We start from the raw sequence: 17,584 nt of genomic DNA, 5'->3' as shown, positions 1-17,584 counted from the left end.
TGCATAAAACAATGTGGGACAAATTGAAAATCTCCTATCACTTGCTACTGAAATTATCTTTTATTTTCTGGTCTTCCCTCAAAATTGCTCTTTAATGAAGTATCACGTCTCTTTTGTAAATGGAATATTGGCTCCTCAGGGGTCGTGCCTCTTTCATCTATGGAAAATTAATACCTGTCATCTGGCAAATGCTGGTTAATTGAACTTGTTTCAATGATGTAGGGGAAGAGAAAAGACAAATTACTTTTATGGGGTGTGGCAACTGATTGTGAAAGTAATCATAAGACAAGGGGACCTTGAGCTATGACCAGAAGTATATTTTGAATTCCAGCAAGCAAAAAGGGCCTAATTAAAGAAAGTAGCAGATCTTATCACAGAGCTTCAAAATACACATTAAACCCTGATTTCTTTAAAACCTTGGAGCATAGGCTAGAATATATCTTTTTGCTTCATGGACTGACTCAACATATTCTGTAACTAATTTTCTCTGCATTACCACATTTCTAAAGACATGGTTCAAAGCTAACTATAAAATTTCTAAAACACCAAAATCTAAATGCAAAAAAGCAAAAATACTAGTGGCAACATATTCCACAAATATTTAAGAGTATATTCTGTGCAATGCATAACTAATTTGGATACATTTAAATAAAAAAACAGAATGAATGTGCAAATGAATTACTAATATGAAGCAGAAAAGTTTAAGTTCCAGAAACTGAAGATGAACGATTGGCTTGGGGTTGCAGGACAGTGATGTCTATAGCATAGAGGGACTCGATACTATTAACTGATTTGGATCTTGGAAGATAGGGACAATGATTAATAATGCTTGTTTATATATGTCTAAGACAATACAGCTGATAAAACATTTTTTTATAAGATAAAGGAAAAGGAAAGGGTATCTGGGTGGGTGGAGAACATGAGCCTGAGTTGCAAACCTTGAAATGTTCTTTTAAGGTAGGAGAACAGTGCTGGGTGGGGTGGGGAATGGAAGTGCCCGGTCAGATACTTCTTAAGAAGTCTACTAAAAATTCTTATTTGGTAACTGGTAGCAATTTTGAGTTTTGATTGAAAAATTGACAAAGCACTTGGTCTAGAATAATCTCACAACTGGGTAGGAAATTAATGAGACTAGGGAATAGCATAAAGTCAAGAAAACCAGCAAGAGGTTATTAGAGTGGTCAAGATTCTGCGTATTAGGATTTGAGGTAGAAGAAGAGCAGAAGAGGAAGAGGCAGAAATCTTATTAAGGTTTATTGATAGGACTTACATGCTGTTATAATTCCGCAGTGGAAAAACTAGACCCTTTCTGAACTGTCAGTAGAGCATATAGAGAAATATAAATTCTGTAGTAGAACTGAGAAAATTATCTCAAATTCCCATAAGTCAAATTGATAGAAGGATTTTGTCGTACATTTGTTGTTGTTTTTGGTAGTAGGGATTAACCACTGAACCACGTGCCCAGCCGATTTTTGTTTTTTAATTTTGAGAGACAGGGTCTCCCTAAATTGCTTAGGACCTTGCTAAATCGCTGAGGCTTGCTTTGAATTTGTGCTCTTCTGACTCCTGAGCTGCTGGGATCACAGGTTTGTACCACTGCTCCTGGCTTAAATATTTTAATATATTTTTTTCTGTTTATATTTCTTAAACTGGTTATAAAAGCATAGTAAAAAAACCACATAGACACCTACAAATGTATCTATTTATTCATTGTAAATACATAGTAATTATTTTGATTGGGCTATTCTCTATCTATGAAACTGGATTTTTTAAATAACTTTGGAACATTCTTTATACATAGTTCTAGCCAGTATTTAAACTGAACTGTGTGCATCTGAGATATGTAGTGCATTTAGCAGGGTAAGCTAAATGGCCTGGTCATTTGCTTCAATTAATTAAAACTAAATCATATCCCTAAATTTGGCTTATAAAATAAAACAAAGCTGAAGGATAAGCAAAGATGTCAACATTTTGTTAGGTCAACCCATGACTTCCATGTTATGGGTTGAATAGTGTCCCCCTGAAATTTCATGTATTGAAGTCCTAGACCCAAGTACCTTAGAATGTGATGACATTTGGAGATAGGTTTTTACAGAGGTACTTAAATTAACATAAAGTCATTAGGGTGGACCCTAATCCGAAAGCACGTAAGAAAGAGTGTGTGAAGACACAGGGCAAAGACAAGTATCCTACAAACCAAGGATGGAGGCTTGGTGTAGATCTTTCCTTCATGGTCATAAGAAACTACCAAGCCTTCCAACATCTTGATCTCCAACTTTTATCCTCCAGAATCATGATAAAGTAGATTTCTGTTGTTGCACTCTCTGGACCACTTAGTATGGCAGCCCTAGCATACCAATACACCTATCATAAACATTCCCTAGAATATAATTTTGATCAGGTAGCACTTTTCTGAGTCTTTTCCCTTGTCCCTGGATGAAATATAAACCCTTCAATATTCTCCACTGTTTTTATTATTCTGTTAGGAATTTTACACTTTGTTTTGCTTGATCATAATGTTGTTTCCTAACAGATATTCCTAGCACTAAAATTTGCTTCGGATCATCATCGTCATCATCGTCATCATCATCATCATCAATATTATTATTACTCTTATGATGGTTTATTATTAAGACTTTCATAAGACCAGACACTAAGAGCTCTTCATATGTCAATTCATTTAATCCTCAAAAGAATCCGATGCAGGGCTGGGTTTGTAGCTCAGTGGTAGAGCGCTTGCCTCACATGCATGAGGCACTGGGTTGGGTCCTCAGGACCACATAAAAATAAATAAATAAAATAAAGATATTGTGTCCATCTAAAACTAGAAAAATACTTAAAAAAATAACCCTATTGAGAAGATGGTAAGATTATCACTCCCATTTTTCAGATGAGGCATCTAAGACACAGTGAGCAAGTTATCTTTGCTCCAAAGCACAGAGCTAACAAATGAATGATAGAGCCACTACCGGATTCCAGGTAGAGCAAGTTCATATTTCATGCTCTTGATGGCTATGTTTTGAAGAGATACTAAAGTAGTGATAATAGCCATAACTAACCTCACTGAACATTTTGTTGTCTATGTACTTCAATACATAAGTAATTCTCACAGTATAAGTAAATCTTACAACAACTCTGTGTATACCATATGTGGTCCCCCACCTCCATATTTCAGGTAGAAAATAGAGAAGGGGTACAGGAATCATGGATATTGCTCAGTCCACAGCTGTGGCATCTGTGGAACTCCAATTCCACCCCAGGCAACCCTAGAGCAAAGCCTCTATTATTCCTCTAGATCCTGCCACCTGGAAAACTCTCTCTGATTCTATCTTTTATTTAAAAGATACTTACTTTTTTAAACAATTAAAAAATCCTCTAGTAGGCTTTTTTGGACCTTTGCACCAACATGACCTTTCTTTCTTTAAGATCTCAAAAGCAGAATACCTACATACTTTTCCCAAGATAATGATTGGGTAGATGGATAGATGATAGATGGGAAACTTAATGATAATTTGCTTAATGTTAACATCATTTCTTTGGTGGATGCTTAATCTCCATATTTCAATCACAAGTTTTGGTGAAAAGAATCCAACACAACAACACTTTCTTAGCATTGGTGATATATTGTCAGTAACTATTTAATATGTTTAGTTGAACTATCTTCCTATGAGATTCTCATGGCTTTCATATTAGTCTGTCACCCATTTTGTCACTGAAAGTACATTGACAGATTCCCACAGGAATTCAAACTCACTAGAATATTTCCTGTTAGACATTAGAATTTAAATTAATTGATAGAATTTTTTAACCAGAGAGAACCTCTTTTCTTCACCCAGAAACTACTGCTAAAGCTCACCAGTATTTATGTCTTCTCTTTTGTGAAGTGTTTATATGCAAAATCACATCTTTTTTTATCTGATGACTTCATGATGTGGAAAAGGACAAGTTGATTATAGTTTTAGTTTGTTGATTTGAAAAGGGATAGAAAATGAAAAGGGACAGAATATGTAGTGATAGACTAATTTTTAAAAGAGTAATCCATTTTAAACGGTTATCAGTACTCATTTTTGGAAAATTATCAAATTAACATATTTTTCCTTATATGGTTTTATCCCAAGCAGAATTCATTCATATTAAGAATTCTGAAATAAGAAATGACAAATTATTCAGGCTATAACATTAATTTCCTCTTCTAAACTTACCAAATTATTAAATACTAGAAAATGAACATTAATAAAAGAGCAAGCTATATGTACATCCCTCCGTAAATACTCATTCAGATTATGCCAATATTAGTAGTATAATTAATTAATTAATTATTGTTTGGTATCAGGGATTGAACCAAAGACATTTAGCCACATCTCCAGCCATTTTATAAAACATTTGGTTTGGAGACAGGGTCTTGCTAAGTTGTTTAGGTCCACACTAAGTCGCTGAGGCTGGCTTTGAACTTGGGATCCTTCTGCCTGAGCCTCCTGAGCCACTGGGGTTAGAGATATGCACCATTATGCCTGACTTATAGTCTATTTTACACTTCACTCAAAACTTTAACTTGTGATTTGAGTTTGGAAATTATTGTTATTCTCAGAACCAGGTCAATTATAAAAGCATTATTGAATAATGAATATTTATATACACATATATTTTATGTAAATATAATATGGTCTGCCACTGTGATCCTAGAGAGAATACATAATTGTGAGTTTACTTATGCTTGAAAAAGCATCTCTTGCTGTATCTAGTAGTTCAATTTTCAGACTTAGCCTTTCATCAAGATGGTCCATCTATCACACAAAACCAGATAGAGAGGACCAAATTAAAACTTATGTATGACCCACCACTGGATTTAAGAATAAATGCTTATCTTCTATGTAGTTCAGTGACAAACTGTAAAGCTCATTTGGATTGTTTATCCAAATAATTGACTTTGACAATTTGCCTTTCTATAAAAAATCATTTATTTATTTATTTATTCCAATGTTTGAAAAAATTTAATATGTGAAGATTTTTAAGGGATAGAAACTCAAGTACACCCCAGGTTGGGGTTATCTAACTTAAAAAAATACTCATTCCAGTAAATAATTGTAGAACAAAATAAAATATTTTCTGGCTGACATGATAGCCACAAAAATCATATATCTATTACTAAAACCATGTGTCCTCAGGTAGATTTAAGCATGGGATTAAAGGGTTTGTACACGGTGGTGCAGGAGAAGGGTCCTGGTACCTGTAAAGGAGCTTGCCTCTACTAGAAGGCAGAAAAGAATGTTAATGATCCCTGAATTGGTAGAGGAGGAAGGAATTAGTAAGTTTCTCTAGAGTGAAGAGAAGGGTTATAGCTAGTGCCTTGCAATGTGTATTCCTTGGAGAGCCTGAGGCTCCAAGTGACTCCAGAGAAGTTTGTGGAAGGGAGATACACTTTTGAGTGGACTGTCTGTCTCAGTTTACACTGGAGAACAAAGAAGACTTTTCACATGTCAAAAGAGAGGTCCAAGATAAAGCTATAAGTAAATTAAAAAAAAATCTCATTGGATCTTAGTTCTTTATTACCTGAGAGACAAAAACAACTTGATGAATGCAGATGTGGAGAGGTTCTACAAAAATGTAAGCAGTGAACCAAATTTAGTGGGAGAGAGGTAAGATAACTACAACAGGTGAATACTGTGGAGTTACAAGCAAAGTTTTAATAATATTAATAAAAATGCCAGAATCACCCTCACATAAAAGCAAGAACAAACACTTGAAAGAAGGACAGAAAGAATATAGTTGCATATATTCAGTAATGAAACACGGTGTTAAATCTCCCTACTAAAAAACAGACACTTTCAAACTGCTGCCCCAAACAAACTCAGATATATGTTGTCTTCAAGAGATGAACAAAAATAAAGTAACAGAGTGTTTTGGGTTGACATATACTCCCCCAAAGTGTATGTGGAATTCATTATCTCTAGGACCTGTGTATGTGACATTATTTGAAAATAGATCTTTGAAGATATAAGCAAGATGAGGTCGTTGGGGAAGCACACATCTGACATGGCTAGTGTCCTTATAAGAAGAGGAGAAGAGACACAGATACAAAGACACAGGGAGAACACTATGTGCCAAGGAGGTGAGTGGAGTCATTGATGCCCTCACAAGTCAAAGAATGCTAATGACTGCCACAAGCTCCACAGCTTGCTATAGTTTGTTAAGGCATCCTTACAAAACTAATATATAGGAAAGGCTGCAAATGTATATATAAAGGAAAGGCATATGAAAAGAGCCAGATAACAAGGATCAAACCAAGTAGCCAAATAAAATTCAAGGTTAGGAAGAGTTCATGGGATGTTATATAATTCTAAAAGTTACTATTCTCCAAGAAGTCATGGAAAGGATGTGGAAAATGAGGACATGGAAAATGGTATAAGCTCAAGGGCTTATTGTGAAACAGACGAGGAGCTAGGCTGTGCTTCAGGGATCTGTTATTTAATGGCTCTGTGGCCTTAGTGAAATTTCTTAATGTTTCAATTTTCATTTCTGACACTTGTAAAATGTGAATGATAAAACTAGCTCACTTACATATGGATTTACAGATTTCCCAGCACCAATTGTTGAAGAGGCTATTTTTTATTCAATGTGTGTTTATGGTGCCTTTGTCTAGAATGAGAAAACTGTATTCATGTGGGTTTGTTTCTGTGTCTTCTACTCTGTACCATTGGTTTTCATGTCTGTTTTGGTACCAATACCATGCTGCTTTTGTTACTATAGTTCTGTAATATAACCTCAGGTCTGGTATTATGATGCTGCCTGCTTTACTTTTTTTTTGCTGAGGATGGCTTTGGCTATGCTTGCCACTTATTTTTCCAAGTGAATTTCATGATGGTTTTTTCTATTTCTATGAAGAACGTCACCAGAATCTTAATAGGAATTGCATTAAATCTGTATAGCACTTTTGGTAGTATGGCCATTCTGACAATGTTAATTCTGCTTATCCTAGAACAGGGTATGGGAAATCTTTCCATTTTCTAAGATATTCTTCAATTTCTTTCTTCAGTGTTCTGTAGTTTTCATTGTAGAGGTCTCTTTCACTTCTTTTGTTAGGTTGATTCCCAAATATTTTATTTTTTTTTGAGGCTATTGTGAATGGGATAGTTTTCCTAATTTCTCTTTCAGTTAATTCATCAACAATGCATAGGAATACAATTGATTTATGGGTGTTAATTTTATATCTTAATACTTTGTTGAATTCATTTATGAGTTCTAGAAATTTTCTGGTAGAATTTTTTAGGTCTTCTAAATATAGAATCATATCATCAGAAGATAGGGATATTTGAGTTATTCTTTCCTTATTTGTATCCCTTTAATTTCTTTCTTCTGTCTAATTGCTCTGGCTAGAATTTCCAGGACTATGTTGATGAGGAGTGGTGAAAAAGGGGATCCCTGTCTTGTTTCAGCTTTTAGAGGGAAAGCTTCCAATTTTTCTCCATTTAGAAACTGGAAATACATATGTAATAAAATGAAAATAGGCCCCTATCTCTCACCCTGCACAAGACTCAACTCAAGTGGATCAAGAACCTAGGTATTATACCTGAGACCCTGCCCCAAATAGAAGAAAAAAGTAGGCCCAAATCTTCATCATGTTGGCTTAGGAACCAAATTCCCTAATAACAGTCCTAAAGTGCAAGAAATAAAATCAAGAATAAATAAGTGGGATTGTATCACACTAAAAAGCTTCTTTGTTGTAAATAAAACAATCAAGAACATGAACAGAGAGCCTTTAGAATGGGAGAAAATCTTTGCCACCTGCACCTCAGATAGAGAATTAATCTCTAGGATACATAAAGAACTTAAAACATTTAACACCAAAAAACCAAATAACCCAATCAATTAATGGGCAAAGGAACTGAACAGGCACTTTACAGAAGAAATATGAATGGTTAACAAATGTATGAAAAAAAATGTTCAACATATCTAGCAACTAGAGAAATGCAAATGAAAACTAAGATTTCATCTCACTCCAATCAGAATGGCAATTATCAAAAATACTGGCAATAATAAATGTTGAAGAGGATGTGGGGAAAAGGCACACTTATATATTGCTGGTGGGACTGAAAATTGTTGCAACCACTCTGGAAAGCAGAATGGAGATTCCTTAGAAAACTGGAATGGAACCACCATTTGACCCAGTTATCCCACTCCTTGGCATATACCCAGACAACTTAAAATCAGCATACTGTAGTGATATGGCAACATCAATGTTCATGTCAGCTCAATTCACAATAGCTATGCTATGGAACCAACCTAGGTGCCTTTCAGTAGATGAATGTATATATGAAAATGAGGTATATATACACAATGGAATATTACTTGGCCATAAAGAAAAATGAAATTATAGCCCTTGCCTGTAAAAGGTGAAACAGGAGTTTATCATGCTAAATGAAATAAGCCAATCCCCAAAAACCAAAGGCCAAATGTTCTCACTGCTATGCAGATGCTGACTCACAATAGGTGGTGGGGGGAGTAGAGATATACCTGATTGGATGGGGGGGGGGAATGGGAGAATAGAGGGGTGATGGGAATGGGAAAGACAGTAGAATGAATTGGACATAATTTTCCTATGTTCAAATATGATTACATGACCAATGCAAGTCCACATGATGTACAACTGCAAGAATAAGAAGTTGTACTCCATGTATGTCTGATATGTCAAAATACATTCTACTGTCATGTATAACTATAAAGAACAAATAGGAAAAAGAATAGCTCACTTACAGGGGTATTTGTGAAGAATAAATAAATTGATATGTGAAGTGCTCAAAATAATAGCCATCATAACACTAAAAAATGGTAGCTATTACTTTTCTTATTCTTCTTATATTATTATTATTATTATAAACAATTATATAAATCATCCAAGGGATGTGGCATATAAAACAAAGCCTTAAGAAAAAAAATCTATGTAAAATCTCTATCATGATAAATTTGCTACAAGAAAAACAAGTCTAATTTAGATAATACAACCAACAATCTAACACTCCATATTCAGTTCTATATTAAAGCAGAAAATATATTCTGTTTGCATGTTCATTTAGAAAATCTTATTAATATGGAAACAAGAAATTCTTAATAAAATTATAAAAGGATATTTTTAAAGTTCTCATTTTCTAGTAATGACACTATAAGACTAGAAATCAAAAAATGAAGTACCAAATTTTAACCGTTTGAATGTTGAGATATTTACTTTGAAATAACCTCTGGAAATTGCTACTCTTCTCAGTAATGCACTGGAGTACATGACAACTGAGGATTGAGTCCTATATTACTGAACCTTCTAGAAAATGGCCTCAAGGTAAGGCAAGTATTTTTCTACATCAGTGACTCTAAATTTGGTTGGTAACATGTCCACAGGGAATACTTAGACATGTATAGGCGTGTTTATAGTTATAAACATTGAAGAATCCTACTGCTATTTAAGGTTTGGGGGTCAGGGATGCTAAATGCTCTGCAGATCTCAGGATACTCTTTTTATTCAATTTTTAATTAATTTTTAGTTATATATAACATTAGAATTTATTCTAATACATGGAGTATAACTTCCCAATAGGAATACTCTTACACAATATAGAACTATCCAGCAAAATGCCAATAATGCTTTTGTTGTTAAATACTATTTTAAGATGACCACAAGACAAACAATCCGTGATGCTTTAGATATTTCCATTTGAAGTTAATACCACCAATGGTAAAACAGTCTTCTATAAACCTAGTAGGCAATTCAGTGTTCAATTTTCCACAACAAGAACCAAGTTCCGCAGCTTTCTTTGCTCTTAACAGTAATCCGAGAGTATATTAGAGTGTGTGGAAACTACAGCAGAAACTCATTTTCTCTTATTACTAGACTCGAAAAAGAATTCATATTTATCTATCTACAGAACAGACTGGATAAATAAGTGCATAGAGAACTGCAAATTTATTTAGTTTGCCATTGAGGTTATATTAGCTGAGTTAAATTCTCAGTGAAACTCTTAGCAGGCCAAAGTTGAGAGTTTCTAGAAGCATCAGTACCTTTCTCTTTTCTGAACTATTTTTTCTTTGCCCATTTTCATGTGAAAGGAAATTATTTTGATAATGATGGTCAGTATTTCTGATACAGATAGTTCTGACTCTACCATCTACTAGTTACATAACCTTCTATGTTTGCTCATTAATAAAAATGGGGTGAAAACATCTGTCTCACTTGTTCTGAAGGTTTGGCAGAATACATACACCCAACATCCTTACCAGGCTGTGCTGGAACTTGCTCTCTGATCACATCTGCAGTTCTACTTCCCCACCTGGCTCTCTGCAGCCACACTAGCTCTGTTGTTCTTAACTACGCCAACTTAAGGTCTCTGCACTGACGATTTGCTCAGAACAGTGCCCCATAATGTCAGGGATCCCTCTCTCTTGCTCTTTTGCTCACTCAGTTTCTTCAGGTTTCCATCTGTGAATAACCACAGGTAGTCATTGTATCTTCCTGTGAAATATAGCACTCCTGCGTGTCTCTGTATTTTCATTTTTTAAATAACAGTGAGATACATGTGTGCTGTTTACTTCTGCTCTGCTAACATGTAATATCAAGGAACACAGAAAATGGTGTGGTTCTTTCTTTAGGATACTATTCTAATACCAGTTTAGAGTTTTTTTCTGAATCCGTCTAGATAGAAATTTAGCAATGTGTTTAGTTAGAAAGTTTGCATTTCTCCTTTTTCTGATTCATGTGGAGTTATGCACATAGTGTTTTCTTTTTTTATGATACTAAGTGTATTTTAAGACATGTATCTCTTATAATGATTTAGAATACATGGAAAGTTTTGTTTTTTATCATGGTTACCATGTAGTCTGCCCGTTTTAATTATCTTAATGTTTAAATATTAAAAACAAACTCTAACTTTGCATAAAACATCTCTGAAAAGATGGTATATGTGTTCCGTTTTCAAGTGAAATTGTTACCTCATTAAAAAGCAATACATTTTATTTCAGGACTTTAATAAATCACAAGCTAAATCAGCTGAGAGTACATTGGGGTAAGATACTTTTACAGTTCTTTTCAGATTGGTCCAGAACCTTTGTCACCATGCTGGCATCTGCTCCCCTGCTTCACAGGAAAGCAGAGGTCATTCCATCCCTGTTTTATGTCTCTCTGGGGTTGCCTCCTTAATTTATGGACTATCAACAGTTATGCAGTGATGGTTATTCCTACTTTTATTTAAAAGGAAATAAAGAACATTACTTACACTTAGAGCCTGAGGAGGAAGACCCACTGACAGCAGATCTTGATCCCCCTTTCATTGAAAAGACTCCTTTCCCCCGGCGAGTTGTCGTGACAGCCACTCTGGGACGCTTCAGCGGGATCACTGCACGAGGAGGTGGAGGCACACGCCCATGGTAATCAAACAACCTTCACAAGACACAAAGGGGACCAAGTTGGTTTGAAGCCTAAATGTTTGAGATGATGAAAAGAATGTTCTGGTAAAATTTTACAATAATTTTTTTTCTGTTGTTTAATATTCAGAAAAGCTGTTTATTGGAAGATTTATTTTTCACAAAGAAAAAGGATGCAAATATACACTATGCTTTCTGGGACATTAGAATATGACCCCAATATGAACTCATTTGTAAGGAATGAAAAGACAAGGAGCTTTGCTCCAATAGTACCGGGCAATTTGTTGAAATTACACTGACCTTTGTTCCCAAATATATTTCTTTGCTTGGATAAACCAGTGTACCTTTCTCATGAACAGAAATCTTCCTCTTACACCTCAGACACTTATTAGCACACTAGCTTGAAAATAGGAAAGATTATGCAGAATCAGGAACAAAATAAAGAAAATGATCTTCTGATCAGAAAACAGAGCCCAGAGGAAAACAAATAGAAATAAAACCAGCTTAAAGAAAACAACTCTGAGACAAATCAATATGGTGCCATACCTCTCTCTAAGGACTTTTTAAGTAATCAAGCCTCCTCCAACTATATATAAAAGGTTTGAATGAAATAGAACTAGGGTGAGGACCCAGTTTTGTTGACTAAAGCACTAGTGGGAAATATTTGCCAGGATATATTTTATCATCCTGATCATTATTGGATATGCAAACTGAGAGTGGAGATATATGTATAGTAACTACAGAAAATTCTTCTACCCCCCCCAAATCAATAATCTCCTACTTTTACTAAAATGTGAGAAATTATATTCCCCACACCGTTTAATGATAATTAAACAATAAAAGGGATGAAGGTGAAAGAATATAAACTCATTTATAGAAATATATACTTCAAAGGATTAAAAGCCTCCTATTATTTATACTGCATACTCATATACAACAAAATTTTACATGACAGCATATTTGAGACACATAAAAGATCAGAGAAAATATACTGGGATACATGTTACTCATTTATTTTTGAAACTATTTGCCAAACAACAAGATGTGTAATTATGTTTTCCAATATAAAGAAAACAGCATTATTGACTTAGAATTATGATTGTTATATTTTTTATTGTGACACCATGATATGAATTCTAGTTTCGTAATTGCTTTAAAACAGTCAATAAAAATAATCCAATATAAAGGTCAGAAATGAGAAAACTAGAACAGGGAAAAAAAACAATAAAAATACCCTATAATTTCTAACAGAAATACTGAAAGACGATAATGGCCAAATTATATTGTTACATAGTGTGTATGAACAAATATGTAATAACAAGTCCCACTATTATGTATAATCATAAAGCACCAATAAAAATATGGAAAAAGACAATATTTCTAAGAGGTTGTTTCATAAAATTACATCTTGTTTACACATCCATCAGAAAATGTGATAATCTTGTTTTGAAAAATATATGAACTATAATAAATTTAAGATAGGCTAATTTTCATGTATTCAAAAAAATTCAAACTATTACACTCTGGCAGAAAGGCAATATATAAACAAATTTAAAGCAATTCTTTAGTACTAAGAATATCTTCTATGTTAGACAGCTAAAGTGTCCAATAACAATTTGGAAACATTTTTGGGGAAAAGCCAGGAGATATCTGAAACGGAAAAGAAGTGAAATGAGACAGAGTTCAAGAGAAGGGGCATCCTCTGTGAATAAGCAAAGTCCATTAGAGACAAAGGATGGCTAGCACAGAACAGGTCATGGGTATCAGCTCAGTACAGTTTACTTCAAAGAGTATATATAGGCAAGATGAGTCTGAAAGGGGTTATGAATATCATCCCCACCACCAGGGATTTCAAAATCAAAAGGGTCAAGGAAACCTGCCCCTTTTTTCAATCACAAAACAAGGTCTGCATTAGTTATTTATAAGTTGAATTCACAGAGCTCCTTAAGTCAGTGAGCCAAAACATGAAGGCATTTTGCATGAACTACGATACCCAAAACTATTGAGGGGAAAGAAAATATGGCAATTGACTCATATTTTCCAGGGTAAAAGTTACCCGTGGAGGTGAAAGCTAAGCTCTTTGGAGAGGCCATTTCCTCAGGCCATGCAGGTGTAATTTAGCAGGTTCATTAAATAAGTGAATCTATAAATTGGGTTAAGAAAATCTCTGATGCATAATAAAAAATATATTATAATATATATAAGAATACTATAATGGAAATGCAGGCCAAACAATTGCTACTTCAATATTATAATTCACTCCAATAATATTTTATAGAAGACTGAAATGTTTGTCGATGTTTTGTATTGCATTCCTCAGCCAAGGATTCCAAAGACTCCTGTGTTGAGCTGCACTGGTCTTGAGAAAAGAGATCTGCTTTTGTTCATTGTATTTGTGATGCACTTCTAGTCTGTGGCATACATTTTAATAACATACTGAATGCCTATAGAAAGTGGCCCTTGTCCTCTGAATATTTTGGTGAGTTGTTTCAATGGGAGACAACTTTTCTCACCAAGGAATCAGGTGAGGTTTTACCAATTCATTGTGCCACTCTTATGGGAAGACAGCATCACAATTTACGTATTTTAATGGGATATGTAATTCACAAAACAATGAGAGCATAATTTTAAATTTTACAACATTGAATGGCAATGGAGACTTTCTTAACTTTCATTGGGTACCCTTGAGTATATCAGAAATAAAGGGAAGGAAGACTGGGAGTTGTCCTAATGCATGACAACATAAAACAAGGAAGCGAGCCAGGCCCTCTGGGATTGTGAGACAGGGCATAGGACTCTTCTAACCCAGGAAAGCAGATGGAAGGCAGTGGGAGGAGATGAACATTAGCTTTCTCATCGGAACTCTATCTACAGTAAACCAAAGAAGTTTGCCTCTACAAAGAAATAGATTGCAAATAGTGTCAAGAAAAAGGAAATAGTTAACTTAAAATTATAGATCTGCAATGAAAAAGGAAATCCAATACAATAATTTGGAATCCAAATCTCAAAATTCAGCTAAAATCTTATAATTTTTTTTCTTCCTCTTATCTTTGCTTTATTTTTCATTTCTTTCACTCTTAGACTTATATTCCTTTTTTTTTTCCTTTAATAGTTCTTCATTTTTCCTAATGTTATTTGGTCTGAATAGCTTTTCTCCTAATGCTTTTGGTCAAATAGATAATGGTTTATCGTGAAGCCAAATATATAATTCTCTTTTCCCCAAGGTTCATTTTAAAACACTTCAATCTTTTTTTCTATAAACATCCATAATTTTTACAAACTTGAAAACATAATGTATGCATAGTCATGTATTCAGGCACTTTGGTTTGTATTAAAAGCATTTCTCAAGCTTGCTAATGTTTATTTTAATTGCTGGAGTACACTCTTTCAAGTAGACATGCCACATTCTAATAAATCATTACCCCATTGTTAAGCTTTTTGCCTTGATTCTTATTTTTTTCCTAAAGACTAATAAGATTTCAAAAAAAGAAAAATTTGAAAAATTTAATATGTGCATATATTTTGTCACCAAGGACTAAATTTTCATGGCAGATTAACAATAATTTTGAGTATTTTATGGTAATTATCTGTTTTCTTCAAAATTTCCCTCAGGAAAATTGTTCTTTATTTTCCCTATTTATAAATCAAACTTACTGTCACTGTGTAGTTAATGCTAACAAAATGTATGACTAGGGGGATAAATCACTTCTCTACTCAAAGGCAAATTCTGAGAACAAATTCAGGGTCAGGTTCTCACCAGGACATTTTAGCAGTTACATGATGATCAACAACCAGAGGACCAATAATATTAGCTACATTTTGATTCAACCTTGAACCCTTCTTTCTTTCAAACTTGACTTCTCACAGACTTATAGTCTGTATAACCAAATTAAAGTGCCCACTCTTTTGAAATCCACACAAATGACTCTTATAGGCTAGTAACACACTTGTTTCCTATACTGTTTGAACTAGTCAAAAATTCACAAACTGACTATGATTTCCACCGTGGGTTCAAATAGTTTTTGATTACAGCTAAATTGGAAAATAATTTTCATGAAATTATAGAAGTAATGCAAGTTGTGGAAACTTATTTTAATAAAATGAAAACATGGTTGCATCATATTGCTGAGCACAAAAGGAAAAACATAAATTTGAACATTAAAATGAAGTTTTATTTGCAAAGTAAATAAATAAATAAATAAAAATAGAAAAAAGGGAGAAAAGAATTTTAAATGGCACATTTCATCTGATAACCAGTCATGATGAGTAATTTCTACTGCTCTTTTATATCATTAAACTCTTCCAAGGTTTTCTGTGAAGTTTACTTCCCGAGACATGTACAAATACTTGTTGAGGATGCTTTTAAAGTCAATTTGGCTGCAAACTCGAAAGATCATTTTTTTGCCATTTTTTGACCTTAAGATTTTGATGTTTTTCTTAAGATTGCTACCTGCTGGGTTTTTTAAAAAATATATATCTTTATGGAATTAAACAGTTAATATATTCAAATGGCCAAGGTGAGGTTAAAAATCACTAACCTTGTAATGTTGGTATTTTAAGTCATTTTTGTCCATGAAGGAAAAAGGGAAGAAGTAACTTCCTCAAGTTTAATCAGTCAACATATGTGCATCGAGGCTTGAAATTCACATCTTCTGACTCCAAATCACGCCCTTTGTCAACTATATCATGCTGTTATTTACAAACTTTAAGTGGAATCCCATTCTATCAGATGATAAATTTGCATAATGAAATAGACATTGCTCCTTGTTAATTTTTTCCAGTATCATGAATATATATTGTGCTCTATAATTAATGATCTGACACAACTGGAACTCAAGAGTTTTCTCATCAACCAAAACTGGAGTAGCTTTTTTTTTTCATCTAATTAATACAAGGATTAACACAAGGTCAAAGTTGTTTCAGAATTAAACAGTGCCCATTTTGAGTCACCTAAAATGTATACATATTTTCTATATGGTAAGACACCTCTGACATTCTTTTTCCCTATTAACAAAAGTTTACATATCACTGGAGCATGTAAACTGCTCAGTGCTCTTCCTGGTACTAATGTAAGAAAACATGGATTTAAATTGCTAATTTCTAAAATTGCAAACATTCTCTGAAGGTATTCAATGTATTTAGGTATACCTCTCCTTTTAGTTTCCTTGGAAACACATAAATATTTATGTTTAGCTTTAATAACATGCAACATTCTGTGTTTATTCTTAAAAGAAAATGCCATTGAAGGCTAAAAATTTTGGGGCAATTCTTTGTGCAAAATATGAAAAAGATAAAAGTTGATGATAATGATTCAGATATACTATTTAGTAATACACATCATAATCCTTGAAACTATGAATAGACTCAGCAATCACAAGATGGAAGTTTGTGTAGAAAAATTTTTCTAAAACTTTGCCTAAGAATTAAAAATTCTCTGTTACATTAAAATCCCCAGATCTGGTAAAAGTATAATGACAATATGATGCAGCTAAATGTCAATTTATTGTTTTTCAGCTTCATATCTATCCTTAGCTATAGGTTGGGTTGCATTCTGTAGACCACATTTCTGCAGGTAAGGGAGCTGGATTCCTCTAGGCTCAGCCAATGAAGGGCCCAAGGAGGAAATAGCAAGACCTGTAGGAAAAGGGTCTTGCTTCTCTTTGTTTTCACTTCCTGCTCTTCTGAGCACTATTCTGACCTTGTTTCTTCACCTTGGCAGCAGCAATTCATTCCAGTAGCTGCAGCCAGAATCTAGTTGGAGTCATTTTGCAACACTTACAGAGTTCCCTCCACTTTCCCTCTGAGACATCTGCACCTGCAGACTATGCCCCTTCCTCAGAAATCCACACAGGGACAGCAGCACGTCTGAGAAGAACTACTTGGCCATACTTTCAGCTCTGCAAGACCCTTTTTCTACAATACCTTTTTCTTTTTCTTATTTTGAGATGGGGTCTCACTATTGCCCAGGCTGGTCTTGACTTCCTACACACAAGCCATTTTTTCCAGTAGCTGGGATTACAGGTGTCTGGCACCATACCCGATTTTCACTACATTTTGATAATTCCAAAATTTTCCTTTGTTTCCCCAACCTTAGAGATGGTATCTGACTCCTGCAGTTACTAACTCCATTATAGAAGGGTGTTTCCTTCTTGCCTTTTCAGTTCTTTAATTCCTAGTTAGC

General features: G+C 34.2%; 1 protein-coding gene across 1 annotated transcript in view; it reads right to left on the bottom strand.

Moving 5' to 3' along the window:
• Positions 1 to 17,584, bottom strand: part of RALYL (RALY RNA binding protein like) — a gene marked incomplete at both ends in the record, with an annotated part of 341,755 nt that overhangs the window by 24,317 nt on the left and 299,854 nt on the right. Inside the window, one exon of the mRNA XM_081265866.1 lies at positions 11,256 to 11,419. Coding sequence (XP_081121992.1) covers positions 11,256 to 11,419 — 164 coding nt within the window. The remainder of the gene's footprint in view (positions 1 to 11,255; positions 11,420 to 17,584) is intronic.

The sequence above is a fragment of the Spermophilus citellus genome, assembly GCF_964194105.1.
Source record: "Spermophilus citellus genome assembly, chromosome: 14".
In the NCBI taxonomy this organism is placed as follows: domain Eukaryota; kingdom Metazoa; phylum Chordata; class Mammalia; order Rodentia; family Sciuridae; genus Spermophilus; species Spermophilus citellus.
This window is presented reverse-complemented; position numbering and strand designations above follow the sequence as displayed.